The 21,705-nt window shown below is 41.7% G+C and overlaps 1 protein-coding gene across 1 annotated transcript; it reads right to left on the bottom strand.

The window, feature by feature from the left end:
• Nucleotides 1–277: 277 nt before the first annotated feature.
• Nucleotides 278–17,174, bottom strand: ACADL (acyl-CoA dehydrogenase long chain). The gene is made up of 11 exons (XM_055812561.1): nt 17,018–17,174; nt 14,773–14,934; nt 12,358–12,495; nt 11,764–11,928; nt 10,766–10,832; nt 9,351–9,515; nt 8,600–8,701; nt 7,239–7,352; nt 5,019–5,146; nt 2,858–2,944; nt 278–989 (listed from the first exon to the last, which is right to left on the bottom strand). Exons 1-11 carry the CDS (start codon nt 17,089–17,091, stop codon nt 896–898), a joined length of 1,296 nt encoding a protein of 431 aa, XP_055668536.1. The 5' UTR covers nt 17,092–17,174; the 3' UTR covers nt 278–895.
• Nucleotides 17,175–21,705: the final 4,531 nt, after the last annotated feature.

Genomic DNA, 21,705 nt, shown 5'->3' with positions numbered 1-21,705 from the left:
GGGACGGTGGCGCGCAGAGCGCCGCCTCCTCCTCTCCCGCTCGGCGCGGTGAGGGGGAACGATGCCCGGGCTGACAGAACCCCCGGTGTGCTCAAATAATAATAATAAAAAATCGTTACTAGCATTTTTACTGGGGGTAATAACTTGGAAATACCTCAAAATATTCACCAGCACCGTGTTCCTTCCCACAGAACTCCTCCTCCAAGCCCTGATGTGAATATGGGCCCAGAGGAACCATCCTGCTTCTCCCTCGGGCTTTGAGTAGTGCAGACAACCGTGAGATTGCATAGAAATGCTTTATTATATTTAATTGAACAAAGTAATTAAAATAAGGCATTCTGGGTTACATGTAAACATAGAGGTCAGTGGTGCATTCCCCGGTCCTACAGCAGGTGGATGCGGTGCAGTAAGCAGGTGCATAGTAACAGTAGCAAAAGTTTCAAGTTCCGCTTTGCAGAATGATACTTTTCAAGGGGAAACATAAATTCAAAGTTACATTAACCTTTAACTTCTGTTTATTGGTAAGGAACGTGGCTTCTCTGGAAAAGGTTTGATTCTGAAAAGCGAGGGTTGGATTCAATGTAACAGTATCAAGCCTGAAATATCAAACTATAAATGTTCCACACACAAAACTGCCTTTCACTACCAGAACTTCTGGAACCCAGAGAATTACCTACCCTCTGTTGTCCAAAGATATTTAACTTGAAAGTTCATCAAATATTAGATATCCTGCATATGAGCACACTGTTGTTATCAACACTTTTTTTTAAAAGTGTCACTTCCCTGAAAAAATTTGATACACCACAATTATTTTACTTACATTCTGATGTCTGATTTTATGCCATATGTTAACATAAAAGGACTCTGAAGGACTCCAAAGTAGTAAGCATCTGCCCTACTTGTCACTGACAATGTCTCTAGCAATAAGTTCTTTCATTATTTCATTGGTACCTCCATAGATTGGCTGAACACGGGCATCCACGAAAGCTCTGAGGGGAAAAAAAAACCCAACAAAAACATAAAAACAAGGAAAGATTAAAAACAATTCCTCAGAATGGACAATCAAAAGAAAAAGATCAAGCCTGATCTTTGAAGATCCCTCTTCTCAAAGTATGCTATCTATTCCCATTTTTTAAGAGCTTCACGCTTTCAAAGAGGTTTCAACTACCTAAAATATTTCACCTTTCCAAGGTACTGTGCCAAACTAGGCATCTGGTCAGTATCTCTTCCATGTTTTTTTGTTTACTTTGTAAAGCCTCCACTATCCCCCCTAGTTAAACAAAAATGAAGTAAGATTTATGAGAGCAGACTCCCACCGCTTCCCCCGTCCCCCCCAATTCTTGTTCCCTCTCTTCCTCATGTCAACTGTGCATTAACTCAACTCCAGACACCAAAGCCCCCATTCACAACACCATGCTCATCTTACAGAACAGCACTCCTGCATGAACCACAAGACTCAGGTGCCTTGTCATTGCGAAAAGAAACTCCTGCAGAGCTGAACCAATAGTTATCGCAGTAACGTGCTCTAATGCCCTGGCCTGTCTGATCCTGTCGAGAGGACTGTTAATGGTGCTGTCAGTTCTTTCTTTGAGGTGGGACTCAAATACTTTGGGAGGAAAAGTAAGTGCCGACTGGCTTCATGTCAGCTGGCTACAGCCTTCTACTGAAACCAGCTCTCTAGCTCCATTTGGGCCAGCAGCCGAAAAGCTGCATGCAGCCAAACCACTTCCATCCTCATGCTGGAACCGGCCCCAGTACATGCACAGCTGGTGACAGCACACAGGACGATGACAGCGTGCTTTTCCATCTTAATTCTGCTTCATTATACAGAGAGCAGCCCAGGAGCTATGTGGCATTCTCTGGAAACACACATGTTGCTGAACCATGAGGATAATAAAACCCTATACGGACAACTACTGCACACACAGATAAGCAATGGTTCGAGGACACCATGAACAGGGCTTGCTGACCTTCCTATTTAGTAAGATAGGGTGCAGAACACTCACAAATTACACTCACTAAAAACATGCAGGAAAAAGTTATTTTGAAGCAACATTTCATACGCTTGATGTATTCAGAATAAAATAAAAAAAATTTAAATCTACTCAGTTAAGCAGATAACTTCAACTAATTTTTTTAGACAACTGCACAGCAGTCCTTGTTTTGCTACTTCTATTATCAGATTACCCTTTCTTTTTCTTTTCTTTTTTTTTTTTTTTAAATAGAAACAGCACCCAAAACTCTACTTAGTGTGGCAAGTGGTATGTACACAAAAGGAAAACACATCTTCACAGATAGTACACCAGGAGTTATATAAAAGAACTCCATAAATGTCCCTAAACTCATAAAATAGCCAAAGAATTGGGAATGGCAAATTCCTCTTTCTACATATAAATCTAGATTTTTCATTTAAGAAGGTGTAAAAGCTGAACATAGCCAGTCAAGTTCTTGATGAAGCAGCTTCTTATTTTGTGGTATTACACAAGATTTAGATTTACCAACATGTTTTCATTCATATGTCAGCATTAATTTCAGATAAGACATACAAACTAGCTCCTCATTTTCATTTTTACATTTCTTCTGTTTTTCCCAATTAATGTTTTCTGCTAGAAAAGCAACTTCTATTTTGTGAAAAAACACGTAATAATTGCTCAACAGCTTATGAATTATTTGGAGAATCAAAACAAAGCCTTCCTGCAGACATCTGTACAGTAGATTGCCTTTCAATAAACATGATAAGAAAAGGAACAGTAAATCAGTACCAACACTAAACAACTGACAATTAGACCTAAAGGAAGTGCCTCATTTTACTTTGCTGGTAATCTTTCATCACTCAAGCCTGAAGTGTTACACTTACTTTGCAATTGGATACTCCCACATGTACCCCCATCCTCCATGCAGTTGCACACACTGTGTAGCTATGCTGTTTTGCAGATCAGAACACCTTAAGTGGTCAGAGAGAAATTTGTTTTCAGAAGAACGTTATGCTGTGAAACATGACTATAGATACAGGCAAGTTAGCGAGCCAAAATTATAACCAAACATTTTACTCTATATAACTGATTTTGAATGCTGGCCATTAAAATACTTTATATTCTGAGGAACTTTTTTCTTCCTCTTCAATTTAATGTATTAAAGATACATTCTCCTTATGGCAGAGCTTTCAGAGCAGGAAAGCTTTCAAAATAGACAAGATTATTTATCTTTCTTACAGGCTAAGAGATTTATTTTGTAAAGCAGGTGATAGTCTCTTTTCTTACCAAATCCCTCAGCTTCATCAAAAATTAACAGCATCACTGGCTTCCCTCCTGCCCCCCCAACTCACAGCACACTGGAATGCTCCGAGTATAACCATCACCTAAGGATAATTTATTTTCCTCATATTTTCTGGGTTTCAATTCTAAAAAAAACACTGCAATTCTTGAAGAGGATTGCTCACCACAAAATATGGATTTAAAGGCAAAATATGTATTTAACTGCAAAATATGGATTTAACTGCATTGGGAGTTCAAGCTAAGGTTAAAAGACATAACACACACACCCCCAAACGCTTTCTAAGCATACAACTTTCAGAGTGGCATTGCTTCTAACGTAAGAATGTAAGAGTCCTTTTCTCCAAACCATCCTCTCATCCAGTTAAATCCTTACAGTTTAATTATACTAACTTTAAGCCTGCAGCAGTGAGTTACTGCAACTGTCTTTCCTAAATGTATTTTCAAATTAGTTTAGGTATATCATACAACCTGTCACCACCAAATAAAACCTAAAGCCCTTTCACAAGATATTAGAAAAGAGATGCACAAACTATGTTTTAAAATCCTTCAAAGCTCTAACTCAAGTCATTGACCGTACTGGAGACAGTCTCCTGAAACATTAGGGAATAACATAATTTACATTCAAGTATTTTCTATACCATTTAAGATAGTTTTATGGAAGGGAGTCACAGGGACTCCGCTAGGTAAAGAGGAAACACATAACAAATTGTGGCACTAAACAGTTGGGAAGGTGGGGGAGTTTCAAATGCCTCTTTGGGAAATTTGTTGAGGAAGTAAGTCTGCGTATCTGAGCTGGCATGTTTCTTCCTCCTCCTCAAAAGTGAATGCCTCTGCTTATGTAGCTGGTACTTCTAGGTAATCAGTGCCAGGAATAGAACCCAATCAAAATCCTTTCTTTCCTTGTAAATATTCTTTCTGGACTCCCTTAGTACTCTCTGCTCATTTCCTCAATCCTTATTCTTAGAAGCCTGGAATCTGTAAACCTATGCATCTTCCGTGAAATTGTTTGTTCATGTCTGATGTGCTTTTCTCTCCTTTCTCTGTAAGCAAAATAAAACTGTACAAATTCATATGCCACTATCTTAGATGCCTCTACCCATCCAGCTTGCTCTAGTTAAACCCAAGTTAACAGATAACACTACCAAGGACAGGGAGAGGGAGGAGGAGTTCTGGCCAATAAAGGAAAGCACTGTCTCAGTTACAGCAACAGTTGTAGCCAACTATTTCTTCCCAAAATCAGAGAGCTTCAAAAACCGGGTGGGCCAAACAACTGTTGCTAAGTAACAGTATCTAAAAAGTGTCATATGAGCCTGAAAGAAACCTATGCTTTAAATAAAGCCAACAAACATCCCCCCATTAAAAATAAACAAACAAAACCCATATCTAACAACAATTAGCTACAGTAAAATGCAAAGCTTTGTCTAAACACCAATGAAATACTCACTTTTACTCGAACCTTAAGTTGAGTCCTGATCTTGTTATTAATGGAAGCCTATTTTAAAAGCATGCTATTATTTTGAAGTTGATCTGTTTAACTAACACTAGTTTTTAATGTAACTAAGATTTTTGTTGACTACGTGATTAAAGTTAAAGCTAGTGGTCTCTACTAGAAGCTGACAATGTTATTATTAATCAGACAGTAATTTTATCTTTTCATTAGATCTGAACAGTTCAGCATTTTTATCATTAGACTCCTGTCAAGATCATGCAAGTAACACTTCCAAATTACTTTTAACCACATACCAATACTTTGCCATAGAAGCTGTGGAGGAGTCCAGACGTTTATCTGCATGCAGCTGCAAACAGTTGTCCATAAAAGCTCGGCCCACGCAAATCTGCGTTTTCATTTCTGCCAACTTGTGTTGTACTGTCTTAATTTGGAAGTGGATGGGTGAGGCAGAGGAAAGAAAGAGCAGAATTAGTAGGTTTTAAGTGATATTTGAAGCAGAAAATGGAACATTTTCTAGAAGGATTTCTGTTAAAAACCACCATTTCAAATAACTTCATCACTGTACACCAGAAGGCAGCTTACTTTCCATACAATTATGTCTTTACAAATCTTATTAGAGAAAATTACTGCCCTTTCCTTCTCAAGACCAACTTAAAACATTCCTACACATGGCAGAGTAGGAGGCACTGGGTGTTCTGTCACTCTCAGCTCCCTCTTGTGGGGGAACATCCTTTCAGTCTGTACAGCCACCGATTTCCGCAATTAATAACATTTCACCATCTACTGAACCCTTTTTCTACACATTCAGTTCTTCAGAGTTTGTGTCATATGCAAAGAGACACAAGCAAAAACAAAGGAAATTTTAGACTACCTATCGGAAAGGTTTTCAACACCGAGTTCTGTCACATTGGAAAAGTTTCTCAATAGAAGGGGTTAAATTCATTGCTAAGGTTATATAAAACCAGACCAGGCAACCATTCAACCATCTTCTTATAATTCTGGTTTTTTTTTCTAACAGATTTTTTTTTCTAATCTCACAGTTATAAAAACATGTATTAAAAAAGTCTTCTTACTTCCCTTGACAATAAATATAATGGACTTGGTCTACTATTACAAGAAAAGATTTATTTGACACATTGTACTGTGGCTTGACTAAATGAATTGGGCAAGGCAGAGCTCTAATTAGGAAGGATTTTTGATTATATGCACATTCTAGCCATCAGCAACAACAATGAAACTGAAAAGGTAGGCAAGAATGGCTTATTTTGGCAAAAATAATATACTTTATGAAGTTTATTGGCCACCTGGTGGTTGGCAATGGGCTAGCCTAAAAAAGGAGATTATTTTGGAGGTCTCTGCACAGTGAACCACAGTTAGGAAGCATCCCTTACCTATATTAAAAAAAGGTAAACCACTTATTTTGTGTTAAAGCTGCACACTGCACATACTAAATTCCATCTAGAATTATGGATTGCTGAATGTTAATTTTAAAAACAGATGAAGATTCTAATTTCCTGGAAGATACCTAACATTCCAGCCTCTAAAGGGCCCAATTCTGCTACTATTCACAACTAAAGAACTGATTTTGCAAAGGAAGTCTCAAAACTTTGAAATGGGTATTTTTAAAAATTATTTCAAATTTATATTAAAAAAGTGAAAAAGAGGCAGACAACATCCTCTAACCCACATGAGTCATCTCCATCTATAAACCAAACATGCAGGAGCTTTGTCTGCTTCAGTCCTAACAGTTAAATGTGGTTTTCAGGAAAACTGTATCACAATACTGCGGAAAGCAACATCTGGTTTATGACTCAACTAAAGAGCATAGGCATAAACGTCTCAAAACACAATTAACTACCACTGTCAGGAGTGAGGTACGCTCACAGAGAATGACCCAACAGTTTTATGTGCAGTCACTTAAATACCCAGCTAGCTGCTAGCTGAGGAATCTCATTACAATACCCATAAAGCTGAATACAAACACCCCTGCAGGCATTCAGACAGCAAGGTCACTGCCTGGGAGCCCCCACCAGCATCAAAGTTCAATTTTCTGCAATGCATTGTGTGCAGAGAAATGCAGTACCTGCACATGCACCAAGCAGTCTGTAGGATTCCAGGCAGATACAGAAATACATGCAGATGTAATAGACTCTGTGATGAGGACCTCTGACAGCAAAATGCAAGCTAATATTTTTGTCAGCAGCAGCAAAAAGCCAGTATAGTTTCTGCCTGCATATCTCACTTCCAAAAGCAGCACTGCTGGGAGTTACCTCTGAACTGTAAAATATATACACTAAGGCCTTTGTGGTGTGGAATTTTTAAATTATTTTTGTTCTTCAGACACTAACGATGGGCATGGAGGCATGCAACAGCCACAGTGCAACAGTGCAACCTGTGCAAATAGTCCTTTGAAAATAGCCCAGTGATTTTCATTTGCTCACTATTTTGCATACACAGATATAAAGCAAACGCACACTGGAATCTGTATACAAAGTCTCCCCATTCAAACTCACCTGCAAGTGTGCAATTGTCTTCCCAAAAGCTTTTCTCTGCTTCACATAATTCCTTGTTTCTTCAAACATGAATTCACAACCAGCAAGAGCCATATCAGCAATTAGCAGTCTTTCCTTTTGAAACACAAATTATGGAATCCAGTTGAATTAGTCCTACATTTCTCTGTATCAGATGCACAATTGGGACACAGATGTTCAGTATTGTTCATTAAGGGTGGGGAGGCAGAAATCACACTAAGTCCCAAATCAGACACACTGCATTACTGAAATTAATGAGTGAGACAAATGCCTTGCTGCCTGAAGCTCACTTCTAAGTCCTTTCCAGGGTAATGTTCTATCACCACCATGACTCAAAAAATAGCTACAATCAACCACATGACTCGTACTGACTGAAAAATTCACACCAAATTCTGTTTCAATTATTGGCTTTCACTGCTTGGTTTAAACAGCTGTATTTGACAATTTCAATTGACATCTCTAGAAAAAACAAAATCTACAAAAAAGGCTTGGCTGTTTTTTCCTTCCTTGTAACATCTTTAAAAACACAAACTAAGTACAGAACAATTACTTCTAGCACTGTTGAAATCATCTGATGCATCATGTTGAAGCTGTTCACAAGTGCATCTATTTCTTTAAAGCAGTAAAAGATTTCCTTTCATCAGGTTTCGTATTTAGTCACAGTATAAAATTAAAACAAACGTGATCCCTACCAGATGAGGCAAATACAAAGTCATAGTTTTGACAAAGCACAGTCATGTTTTGAGGAACCACATTGCCTCTTTGTCCTCCCAAATAATTCCAAAACTCTGTAAACTAAGTTGTAAACTGTTATTTCCACTAGCAAGGTTATTTTGGCAACTAAATAATTTCTTTACTTTGCTACGTGGACAAATAAACAGTTCCTTATATCTTTAATATACTTCTGCTGGTAAAAAAGCTAGAATTGCAGTGCTTGCTTGCTTCTTTAAAGAGAATGCCAAATGCATCACAGACCTCCAAGCCATATTAAATTTACTAACCAAAGTGGTTCCATGCTAGAAGTACACAAGAAAACAGTCCTATCTTCTTTTAAATACCCTCAGGTTCTCTTCAACAGCTGGGTTGTTGATTAAGAGACCCAACTTTGAGCTGCTGCGATATCAACATTTTTACCAATGCCTAAAGAATTGCACTTTTAGCACTAGGAACAGTGTACTCCAACTAAAAAGCAGCAGTTTCAACACAACATTGCCTACAGACATCCCAATTCTGAGCCCAAGATGGCTCCCCAAAACACATAATCTTAAGACCAAGGCAGATTCTTGCCATGACACAAATTGTCTCTGTATTCTTCCTACAGACTGCAAACACGTTTCTCTTACCTGAGGGAGCTCTGCCATGAGGTAATAGAAGCCTTTATTCTCTTTTCCAAGCAAGGCACTGGCTGGCAACCGCACATCTTCAAAAAACAGCTCTGCTGTGTCCTAAGAGGGTTTTAAATGCAACAGTTTATAGTTTGACATTCTCATCTCTTCATTCCATTTGTTTACCTCATCATTTCTGGCTACTGTACATTTTAACTTGTTATCACAGTTAACACACACACTTAGGTTGGAAGGGTCCTTCAGACATTGTCTAGTTTATCTCCTACTCAAAGTAGCTCCAGCAAAACAAGCAGCGGAGGGCCTTGTCCAGTTACGCTTTCCAAAGCTCCAAAGATGGAAGCTCCACGACTTCTTTGGGCCCCTGTCCCAGTATCTGATCACTTTTACGGTGAATTTTTCTTCTTAACACCTATTTAGAATTTTCCCTAATGTAACTTGTATCCTTTGCCACTCTCCCTTTCACTGTGCTCCTCCAAGAAGGATTTGGCTCCACTATAGCTACAGCTGACTGTTAGGTAGCTGAAGACGTCAACAAGATCCCATTCCTCCAGGCTTCTTCAGAGCAAACAAATCCACTTCCTCAGCCTCTCCCTGCACATCACATGCTTCAGACCTCCCTTGGCAAACTCAGCATACATACTTCACGTGTTCTGACTAAGACTAAGAACTAGAATAGCACCACAGTTCCATTAAAGTAGTTTTAGACTTCCTCCAAGTCTAGGATGTGTTAGGGATTGTACAAACTCACTTGAGCTTTCAGGCCTATTTTGTTCAGCTTGCGTCCTTTGATGAAACCTTTTGTTCCATTTTCCACCAGAAAAAGGCTGATTCCGTGAGCAGGAGATCGGGCCTCCCGGTCTGTAACTGCAACCACGATCACTACATCGCTCATCCAACCATTAGTGATGAATACCTGTAAAAAATGCAACTTGGAATAAAGCAACAAGCTAGGTGGACAGAAGTCAGGAGAGATCACCAAGCAGCAGAAAGAAAAATTGCATTGATACTTTCACAGGTGAATTGAAAGGCAAGGTTTAAGTGTCCAGCAGAACTGTAAGCTTTCTGAATTAAGTGTTTTGAAACAAAGTCTATTAAAGTAGGAATTATTTTGAGAAGTATTGTGTGGACTAGAAGTTAATGCATAGATCTGTCCTATGAGGAAGAAGGAATATGGTATCAAAATGTAGATAGAAAATGAACACAGAGCTTCTCTTTTTCTAGAACCTAAATTAGCAACATACAACATGCAAAACTATCAACAGCTTCTTGTCACAACTGCTTACTATAATTCTGTAAAATGACTCATGAACCTGCCAAAGTGATCCATCTTTACTCCAGCAAAAGAAATGAGCTATCTGTCCTGCTTGGCTTGTGCAGCATAAGCAAGTATCCTTTTGAACATCTGCGTGTACATATTTGTTTGCACACATTCTCAGCACTTGAAATTCTGCTAACGGCCAGAAGGCTGTATCAGTACCATGTCATCATCAGAAGTACAAAAGAAGAGGGGGAGAAAGAAGATTAAGTCTTTTCATAGCTTTAAAAAAACCCATGTTGAACCCACACTTCCATCTGAACACTATTTCCGTCTTCCTCCTTTTTTATTATGGCAATGAAAGAAGAGGTTAATGCTGCCAGCTTTGCAACAAATTGACAACACACAGAGAGCATCTGATGCAGTCTTTTTTTTTTTCCCTCCCCCTCCTTCTAACATAATCAGGCTCCTGAATAAAGACTCCACTGTTTGCATTGTGGAAACCCAAGTTTTTACTCAGGCCACAGAAAATTTCAGTGGTACTATATATGTTTTGTTGTTCAACCTCATTACTAAAACAGCCCTGGTCCTGCTTATACTATGTAGGATTTTTTTTTTCTTTTCCTTTTCTTCCCAGTTTAAGGGAAAATAAGCCTTTTGATAGTTATTTAAAAGCTACAAAAATAACCTACTCAAGCCCTCCCATAATTTGGTCTGTAAATTTCCAGCAACAGAAACATCTTAAGTCCTCTTAAAGTAAATGGGGAGAAAACCCCACAACATAACCCACAAAAATAAACAAAAGTGAAAGGACTGGGGGAAGATGCTAACAGCGGTGTGTATTCTTCACCACCTAAATGTATTCAGTTCTCCAAGCCTACAAGCAATATATACGTCTATTCACTTACCTTACTCCCATTAAGAATCCAGTCACTTCCATCTTTTTTTGCATAAGTTCGTACTCCCTGCAAGTCACTAAAACAAAATTCAAAAGGTCCTTCAAAAAAACATTCCAGAAGCTAAAATTTGTATCTTCAATTTCACCCAGTAAAAAATAAGGTAGATTTTATACAGTCCAAGCATAAGATCAGTGAAAACACATATGAAGATAGGGAAACACAGTGAAATAGCTCAGAGTGTAACAGAAACCACAAGCTGTGGAAAGGGATGATAAATCTATGCAATCGTACAAGAATAAAAGTCCCATTTTAACATAATCTGCTTGTGGAAGGTGGTGTAATACAAGCACTGGCCCCAATGGGTCAGCATCCCCTTACCCCAATATGCTTTAGATGACAAACACCAATCAAAACCACATCCTCTAAGCAGGCTCAACCCTGATCAGGAGGCTCTGTAAAAAGCCACTGGCAACATCTACCATTTGTAGAGGCATGACACCAACAGGTTTTGCTCTTCACCTGTCCTTCTCTGTTTGGGAAACTGGCCAGGTCGGCCGTGTCTACTCCAAACATGTGCTGTCTGCCCTTCAGTAATGACAGGCAAGGAGGAACATTTCTCTGAAAGGGTTCAGAGGAAAGAAAATAAAGTGTTCTCTTCCAAACAAAAGTTAATAGCAAAGTCAAGCCCACTTTACAAAAATATGTAATTTTCTCCTGACTATGTTTCATATTAAAAGTATGTTCACGTGACAAGCAAGTTAGTAACTATGAAAGCAAATACAAAGCATGTGCCCACAGTGAGCCAATACAGAAATGGATTCTTGAGCAAGTATCTTAAAATGATAAATCTGTCATCTATAAGTAACATGCTTTTTTGAAGTCCCACCTGATCTAGGATTTGTCTAGTCACTGAAATGACCATATAACCAGGAGGCTCAGCATTTTTTCACTCATAAATAAATAAAGAGTACATACTGTCAAGACCATTGTTTCAATATTTAGCTTACCTGCCAGCCCCAGGTTCTGTCATGGCAATAGCTCCAATACACCTGCCTGCAACCATTTCAGGGATAAAGCGTTTAATCTGTTCTTCAGAGCCATAGTTTGCAATGTAGGGCATGACTATATCTGAATGAAGACTGAATCCTGGGCCTGTACAGTTAACATACATCCTTGGGGAGGGAGAAAAAAATTACTACAAAGATTTAAACACTGAACTGCACACTGTTACAGCATATACCAAACAATGAAGAAAACCCCACCACACAGAAGTCTGAGACAATTTGAGCCTGTGGCACTTGTACTGTTATTTATAGAATATACTTTCACAGTCAAATGGGTATATAACCTACTAGACCAACAAAAAAGCTTCCCCCAGCCACAAAGTCCTAACCGTGGAGTACAATGACATTTAGTAATTAAAAAGTCATCTGGAATATTTAAAACAGGAGGGATTTACATATGTCTAAACTATCCTTTCCACAAGTAAGATAGGACCATTTTCTCTAAACAAACATATTCCATAACGAGAACATCTTATGGAAAATAAATGCAGTCTCTTCATAACATCACTGAAATTTTTCCTGAAGTGTAGTACTTACTGCTCCTCCCAGACTATAGCTGAAGAGAGAATATCTGCTCCAATGCCTCCATGTTTTTCAGCAATAGCAACACCCAGCAAACCCTGCTGTCCAGCCTTTTCCCAGAGCTCCCTGCTCACCTGGCCATCCTTTTCCCATCTGCAAAATGAACACAAGAACGGAGTCATGCATTAAAGCCTCTATGTGCTACTATTTGTCATGGCTGCTGCTTCACACTAGAACACCCACAGCCAGGTTTCACTGCATAGGAAGACACCTTCAGTCTTGCCAACAGACAATGTGTAGGGTACACAGACAACTGTATTTCACAGCTAAGAAGTGGTGGCTTAACAATAAGCTTAATAACTGCGTAAGAAGTCTGAACTCCGGCTTCCAACATATAGCCTGACATCTCTTTCAGACTTATTATGAAAGGCAGTGCTGCCTATTGGTCTGAGTACCAGCCTGGTATTTAGGAGATTTAGCCACAACCATCTGGATAATTACAAGCAGGTCTTTATCTTCCTGACATTCCATTTTCCTCATGTACAGAATAAGTATAATACATCAGCATCTTTTGTGAAAGATTTCCACTCTACCAATGAGAACTGCTTTATGAGAATGAAGTGTTAACAGGTTAACAAATTCTGTATCAAAATCAGTCCTGTGTACTTATTACAAGCCAGTACTGTAAGCTGGTCAATTACTGCTTTAAAGTGGTTTCAAGTTTGTAAATAAATAGTTGAGGCTTATCTGCTGACAGTCTGCAAACTTTAACACCACAAGAATCACTTATTCTTGGAAAAATAGTGCCTCTATTGAGTTTGTAAACTCAACAGAAAGCTGGATGGCCATTAATAGCCCAGCTTTTTGTCTTTTTCTTTTTAAACCATAATTTTAAAGTTGTATGGCACACAGATTGTATCTGAGACACTCCTCTGACACACCTGTGTGCAGCAGAGCTATACCACAGCACTCTACCCACAGTTCATAAAGTATCTTACCCTACATATTTTAAGCTCATTCCCAGAGCTTTTGCTCCTACACTGGAAATCTTAAAACCAATCTCTCTTGCAAATATCTTTGCTTTTCCCTCCCATCACTTTCAGGGCCACTCCTGTCTCTGCTTCACCCATCATCAAAGCTTCTCCTCCTCACAATAATGCACAACTGCATTCACTGATGGTACATTTGCCTCTTCATGTCAGCCCAGCCAATCAATGCCTGAAGCTTCCATGTTTACTTGAAAGGCGTGAGAACAGAATGGTTCATAGGTCGCTGAAATGATGCAAGAATACAAGTCATACTTCTTCCAGTCTCTCTAGGAAATAGTTCTGTCAGCAAGCTAGCAAACAGGATCTTCAGTAACCTCGCACCGAGTCAGTACCTGTTCACAAGCCTGTACTGGAAGTCATTCTAACAGAAGATGAGGAAGAACATCTGGTTTTGTGGATGGAATATGATTGTACAGTGGAAAAGCATACTACTTTGAGGTCATGGTTTGAGGATGAAAAAAATAGTTAGCAACAATCCTGATGTAAGCTGTTTCCATTGCCTCCTGCTGTTAATTTCTGCCCCAGAGCCACAACACCCCACCCACTCAATTGTGCCATCTCAACTGTTTGTGGATACACACTGTGAGCTGCATCAGAAAACTCATCTAGCAGCATGATTTAAGAATAAGCCCTTCACTACCCCCCGGCGTTTTTGCAGGAATGTTTTTCAAGTAAAGTAAAAATTGCTTAAGACACTACTGCAGCTTAATGCTTTCTGTTCAAAAACATGTTCTGAGTTCATTTATTTTCCTTTCCCAACTATAACGTGATTTGATATAGCTAAATAAGGGTGAAAAACACCCTCCAGCTCTAGTTCAATGGAAGCATGACACTTCTACTTTGTGAAGACCCCTACTTCCACAGAAGAAAAAAAAATTTAAACAAAGATACATTGTGCAAGTTTCTTGGTAATACATAATTCAGCTTACCATCCTATGTGTACTGCATTTACAAAATCTGCTGCAATGCAACCTAGACACAACATCAATGCTATTTTGGATGACAGCAGTACAACAGCGTAGGAACTGAATTGGCTCCCTAATTCTAACACCCAGATTTCAGTGTCACAGTTAATACCTAGCAGGGATACTTGCGCTGCAACTCTGCAAACTGCATTTGCCTGCTCATAGGCCTAAGGCGAGGACACCAGATTGCCTACACTGGCACTCAAAAAAAGCAATGAATTTTGATTATGTGTGATTTTTTCACATGATTTTCATAGGCAAGTTTGTTTTAATTGAGTAAACTGGAAATAGAAAGCTTGTAAATGAAAACAAATATCCTGTTCATCCTGTCATGTTAATAGTGATACCCCAAAAAGCATTTTTGGGGAAAAAATATACTCTATTTGGCAAACCAGTGTATTTAAGAGGTATCTTACTCTGCATGAAAAGGCAGCACTTCTTCCTGAAAGAACTTCCTGGCGCTGTCCCTGAAGATATCATGATCTGATGAAAAGATCCTCCGAGTGCCTATATCAATCAAACTTTTAGCAGAAGATGGTTCTTGGCGCTTTGTGCCATGCTGTTCAGTTTGCAGAGGACTAAAAAAAAGACAAATGAAAGGATCTGTTAGGACACAGACACCTCCATTTACATAATGCTTTTAAAAGAAAGGAAACACCTGTGGTGTTAAACATAGTTCACATTCCAAATCTAGCACACTATTGGGTCCAAAGCATACTCACGATAAAGAACCAACATAAAACTTTGCTGGGCTGTGAAAGGAAGTAAAGCAAGACTGGTCTGTCCTTAATGCTTCAAACAAATTAAAAACAATAGTAAGACATACAAAGGTAAGAGGATAAGGTTTCTGTTCTTTAGAGATGCTAAAAAAGTCACTGCCTTCTCCCCCTGCCACGAAACTTCCAAAACGCAATTCAGCTCAATTTAAACTGAGGGGGTAACTTTTTGAACAAGTAAACTTTTTGTGGGTTTGTTTGTTCTGTACATGCCCCCCAAAAGTGCCAAAATTGCAAATCCATGACACTGAAAATTCACACACTCAAAAATGACTACAATATGGATCTGCATGCTCCGAGGGCAGTATTATACTCTGCATTATTACATATATGTGCATAGTTCCAACCTTGAAAATAATGCTATCTAATTTCTTCTAATTTATGCTATTTTTGTTGTACAGGAAGGCTAACCCTCCCAATACTCTGATAAAAATATATGTGAAAATATAATGCTGCTTTAACAAAAAATACGAACTCTAAGAGTGGTAACTGTCAGCAGTTGAAACCATGCAAGAGAAGTATAATTGCAAATTAACAGCGAAGGGTTTAAAGCTTTTGTAGGGGTTTAGAACATCAAGGACAGTGTACTATTTTAGGGCTGAAATGAAAATTCACTTCTTACATTTACACATTGAGATCTTGACTTGCCTCTATTTTATTGCCAAAAATCATCAGGAATTATAAATACAGATCTAAGCTATATTAAATGGAAAATGCATTTGCTGTTCCTTTCTCCAGCTATTTTGTCGCTTCTCGGCACTGCACAGGAACTGCACGTAGTCCCACAGAGCCCAGCTAAGCCTACGCTTATTTACTCCACTACCGAGACAAAGGCTTTTGTTTATTGCCACATGAAGTTACTGACGCTCTTCCTGGTGCAAAGGATTAAAGGCCCCTGAAACACAGACTATTTACTTTTAGCAATCTTTGGAAGAAATGGGCTCCTGCAACTCCAGTACTCCCTACCCTTAAACACAGGCTTCCCACGCCAGGCACGCAGCAACTCTCCCAAAAGCTCCACGTTAATTTTGAAGCTGTTTCGGATGGTACCGAGGTTTATTTAGACACACACACCCCCCTTTTGTTTAATTGCGGCTCGCAGCCCCCTGGCACCCCGGGGAGGGCCGGGCTGCTCCCGCAGGCCAACCGCAGCCCCGGCAGGCACCGCTCGAAGGGCAGGGCAGGCGGCAGCCCCCCGCCGCGCTGCCCCGCCCCCCCTGCCACGGGCCCGCGGGCCACCGCCGTGCACGGCCAAGGTCGCGCCCGGCCCATCACGGGGCTCGGCGTCCCCGGCGCGTGGACGGGAAGTGGAGCAAAGGTCGGCCCCGTCACGGGGCACGCAGGGCCTGCCGGGCCCGGGCCGCTCGGGGGGCCAGCTGCTCACCCAGACCCCAGCTGCCTCCTGCAACGGGGACACAAGTGCACACAGACACACACGCGCCTATATATGTATATATTTACAGGCACAGGCGTGTATCACACGCGCCTATGTATGTGTGCATATGTATGTATTTACAGGCACAGGCGTCTACCGTTCCTGCTACACACTTACAGAGCACGCATCCGCATCCCTCCAAATACATACTGGTATATCCACCACAGCTATATATTCATATCGATATGTGTATATATATATATGTGTGTGTACATAGAGCACGTGCAACCCCACTAACACGTACACCCCCACGCAGACGAGCCCCCAGACATACAAACCCCTTCCGCGCCGAGCGCGGGGGCGCACGCCCACCCTCACGGTGCGCCGCGGCGGGGGTCCCCCACCCCAGACTGCCGGGTAGCCTCCGCTCCGCCCGGCAAACACCCGCCTCTCCACCCACGCCTCAACCCCAGCACCGCGGCGAAGCGCAGCACCGCCGGCCCCGCTTACCTCGCCTGGGCAGAGAAGGGCCGGGGGCCCGCGGCCCTCAGCAACCCCCGCAGGCGGAGCAGCCGCGCCGCCATCTTGCGCCGCGGCGGGACAGGGCGGAGCGAGGCAGCGCGCACCGCAGCTCGGCCGGCGGCGGGCGGCGCGATCCTCGCCCCGTCCCGGCGGCACGTTGTAAAGCCTGTGGGTTGGTTATTATTAATTTGTTATCCTCGTTTTCTTTCCGGGTCGTTTAGTGACAGCTTCTCGGTTCTGTCAGTGTGGCTCCTCGCCTCGCCCTGCCTGGCGAGTGGAAGGATGACTGCTGCCCAAAGCCTCTTGCAACACACATCCCTGTAGTCGCCCCTGCTCCCGTCTTAGACAGATATAAATCTCTTCTGATACACCTAGACTTACAAGAGGATTATGATCAGACATCTGTGTTGTTATAATTATTATTCTAATGTAGTTTTGAAACCACGTTACAGAGGGGAGCGGGAGCAAAGGTGACTCAGGCGCTCCCGGGGAGGGTGAGGCGGCCGCCAGGGCGAGGAAGATGATGTGCTCGGGTGGGGGGTGATGGCGCTGGGCGTGAGCCGCTCCCAGCCTTGCCGCGGCCTCGTCCTCCCTCCATAGGGGCGGCAGCAGCGGGGCGTCCCTCAGGGACGAGGCTGTCACGGTTTGGGGGGGGGCTGACAGCCCCAGCCCTGGCCAGGGACCAAGAGGGGGAACCGGGGTTGCCCTCCCCTCGGGGCTGCGCCTCAGGGTCCATTTTGGCGGCAAGACGGCGGCAGCGGCCGCCCCTGTGAGAAGGCTGCCCCAACGGCCTCCTGATGTCGGTGGGGTTTAATCTGTGTAACCTGCACACCAAAATCTTTTAGCACTCTTATTTCCTGCCCCCTCCCCCCCCCCTTTTTTTTTTTGAGGGCCGCTTCCCTAGGTGGTTTATGATTATTATATGCTCGGGCTTTCCAAAGCATGGAGAAAGCATTACTCTCGGGAAGAGAAAACCACTGGAGGTGGGGGAGAGGATAAAGATCTAACAGTCTGCTCGTAGTTCTTCCTCCCTTCAGCTCCTGTGGCCACCCTGGTGCACAGGACAGCCCTGACAGATACTACTCTCCTGAATCAACCATTTGGGAAAGTTTTGAGATGTATAGCAGCATCTTTCACTGAGAAAGGAGGTCCTGTCCACATCGTTAACCAACACAACCCTGAGATACAAACTGACTAGAAAATAGATGTTACGAATCGCCATTGTGATGAGGATTGGGTTAAAATGATATACAATCCCCATCAATGGGATTTTATATGCTTTCCTTACTCCCCACATGGTGTTGGGGAACCATCAGATGTTACCTTCCAGAACCATGAAGTTGCACAAAAAGTGTAAGCAAAAAGTGAGTTTTGAGCCTTGATGTTTGTTGGGAATAAAACAAAAACTGAAAAGCAAGATTGTAATGGCTCAAAACACAAAGCAAATCAGCCCAGAAGATATTTTTCAAAACCTTGTCATTTTAAAACTAATAATTTACTGGGAGGTGAATTGTACGTAATCTGTTGAGAGAAATCCCATGGTTTAGCTGTTTCTGCATATTGATCCACAGTCTAAACCTGTTGTAATGCTTTTTAACAGATTAAAAAAAATATCTTTTGATCAGTCCCATTTTCCCATATTGTTCCTACAACCCAAACCAGAAGATGGCACTACAGGAATAGCTATTCCTATAGATGGGCCTGCCTGAAAGGAGGCTTGCCTCTCCAAGCGTGACTGGCAATGTAGAGAGCTGGCTGGCTGTTCTTTCAGCCAGGCGCACCCGCCTTACAAAACCAGTTGCAGCCCGAAAACTTGTACTATTTTTCGTTTGGGAGTCTGATCCCGTACCAGAGCAGGCAGGAGAGGACCATGCAGGGGCAGTTGAGAGGAAAGAAGTAAAACAGAGTTTGGTAGGAATTACTGAATCTGCATGCCCAGAGGTGAGATTTGGGCATGCCTGCGAGGTCCCATCAGGTAGAGCCTCCCAGGGAGTGCCCTCCTTGGTCTGGTGGAGGCTCCAGGGTGAGCCCACCACCTTGGTCTGTTAACCGGCAGGAGGCTGACAGGGAGATTTTCATTCACAGGGATGCCTGGTCACCCAGTTTACAGTCTCGGTGGCTTTGTTGCAGCAGGAAGATCTGGCAGGACATATCCTACCACCCACGCACAGGGTAAAGTGATAAGGGAGCTGAAAGATGGTAGATCCTGCCATAAGCCACAGAAAGGCAAACTTTGTCTGGGTTTGGAGTGTCAGTTCCTGCGATCAGGAAATGCCTCAAACAGCAGCAAAGACTGACATTTTTTCATACTGTTTTTTGGGGAAAGAAGGGTGGTTGTAAAAAATGGGACATTAAGAACCTTTTTTTTCTTTTTCTTTTTCTTTTTTTTTTTTTTTTGGCATGTGTTTGCAGGAAACAGAGTAGAAATATATACTGCAGGAGGGCAGAGAGTGCAAATGCATTCATGGCCACCGAGTGCAAATGCATTCATGGCCACCTTCTAGATGTTGTTTCCAGTTTGGGATTGTGCTTTTCTTGCAGCAGCCTAATGGGACTTAACAGAGACACAGCATGGCCAGGCTTAAGTGACAGCGGTGTAAGTGATGTATCCCTTCCCAGCACAGTCTGGTCCCTGCACCTCCATTCCTTGTGTGGGTATAGTCATAGGGTTAGTCTCTAATTCTGATTTCCCCCCTCTTAATGGTGATGCTTTTTCTTTGTTACAGTCATCTCCTATACTAGTAATTGGCCTCTCTGTCCTTCCTGACCTTTTGTATTAATGGTTCAGGAGAGGAATATGGTTTGCTGTATGTTATTGGGTGTAAATTCTCCCAAATTAGTAGCTCCTCTATTCTCATATTGTGTGGTTAGTGGTAAACTTATTCCTTTGAGACTCCAAACTGCTAGAGATATGTATGTTACACTGAAAAACATGGTATCCCCCGGTCATACCCAGCACCAGCAATATCCACCACTCTGGAATTGTTGCCAACATGATGTAAAGATACCAAGTCAGTGGGCTCCCATACAATGTCTTACTGCCCTGACCTGAGGACTCTGTGACACTTGGGCTTTGTTACAAATTGATTGGTTGAAGTGTCTTTTGAGTCACCCATTTACGTGTTGGGGTTTTTTTATGATTTCCAGTGTTGTTAGGTCATTGCTACAGCTGGAAAGAATGTGTATTCACTTCAGTGCCTGCTTTGTTGGGAGCAATATCTAACATGTTTACTACAGTGAACATAATTTAAAGCATTATCTTGCTTAAAAAAAAAAAGTCCATGGCCTTGCAAGATACACAGTTAGTAAATAAGGGAGTTGTAGGTTAACTGAAGAAAAAGCATTTAAGTGAAGCTCTGTGGGTAAGACAGTTTAAAATTAAATTTGTTTTAGTTTTGGTCAAACTTAATATTCCTGTTGTTCATCTGAGGAGTACTTATTCTCCAGACATGAGGGCTGTACAAGTATACTGAGGTCAGAAGAACCATATAAAAGGAATTATCCTTTTTTTAGAATTTATATATGTCTTTCATTCCCACTGCAAGTAAAAGAATTTTTAAAGGAACTGAGAAAAAATATCCCATTGCATACATTTTTTTCTGTCAAACAAGTCACCTAAAACCTTCTATGTATATTACTGAGCTAGGGCATCATTATTCCTATTATGTCTGCAGGAGCATTTGTTGCTGTGGAAGAGTGTTCTCCACCAGGTCTAGGTGTGCTGGACTTCATGTGGAAAACTACCTGTTAATGCAGCCCTTGGATGCAAATGTCCTAATTTTTCTCAGAGCTTTTCCTGTGCCATTGGCATGTACTTGTTCTTTAAATATTTTTTTTATATCCAAGGTACAAATCTGAAGTGGAAGAACTGCTTATAGGTGTGTTCCTCTTGGCTGATTAGTCATTCAGAAGAGGTCCTCTGACAGCTGGTAAACACCATGTACAAGCCCTAAAGGTGATTTCTGCCAGATGGCTGTCTATGTATTTGGATAGTAAAGACTCCTGTTAAAAGAGCTATGGTTATGTGTATTCCTCTGTCCTGCTACATGTGATGGTGATACTGTCTGTAAAGCCAAGCTGCAGGATCTGACCAGAAGTTTGACACAGCACTGACCCCTCTCACAAAGCACTTTATCCCTTTTTAGACTTTCAGCCTGTGTCACAGAGTGTGTCCAACTATTCATGTCTGATATGAATAGCCCAGAGGTTTGGTTTCTGGGTAGGTTATTTAAAGCTTGTATGCTGTCTTCTTTCAAGAAGAACCCAGGTGCCAATTTAGCACGTCTGCCCATCAGGGGACCTGCATGTTCTTAGTCCAACTTTTTAATGTTGGCATTATAGTGCAGGGTAAGCTGGAATAAGACGCAGAGCTCTCAGCTTACTTCTCCCTTGATATGTGACTCTCCTTAGTGTGCCTTTGCATGGGGTCACACAGGTTTAGTCATGTGGGTGCAACATAATGTGACAGCAAGAGATGGGGTGCAGCTGATGTGTGTGCTTTCAAGTGAGCCTCCTGAGGGCATGGGCCCCTGGTAACTAGCTCTCGTTCCTCCATCCTGTCAGGGCACCACAATTGCACTCTTGCTTTCTGACCACGTGGCATATAGGAACACTGCTACCAGGAGAGCCACATCCTTCAGCATGTGACTTAGAGGACCAGAGAGATGCCAGAGACC

Source organism: Falco peregrinus, chromosome 8 (genome assembly GCF_023634155.1).
Source record: "Falco peregrinus isolate bFalPer1 chromosome 8, bFalPer1.pri, whole genome shotgun sequence".
Classification (NCBI taxonomy): domain Eukaryota; kingdom Metazoa; phylum Chordata; class Aves; order Falconiformes; family Falconidae; genus Falco; species Falco peregrinus.
This window is presented reverse-complemented; position numbering and strand designations above follow the sequence as displayed.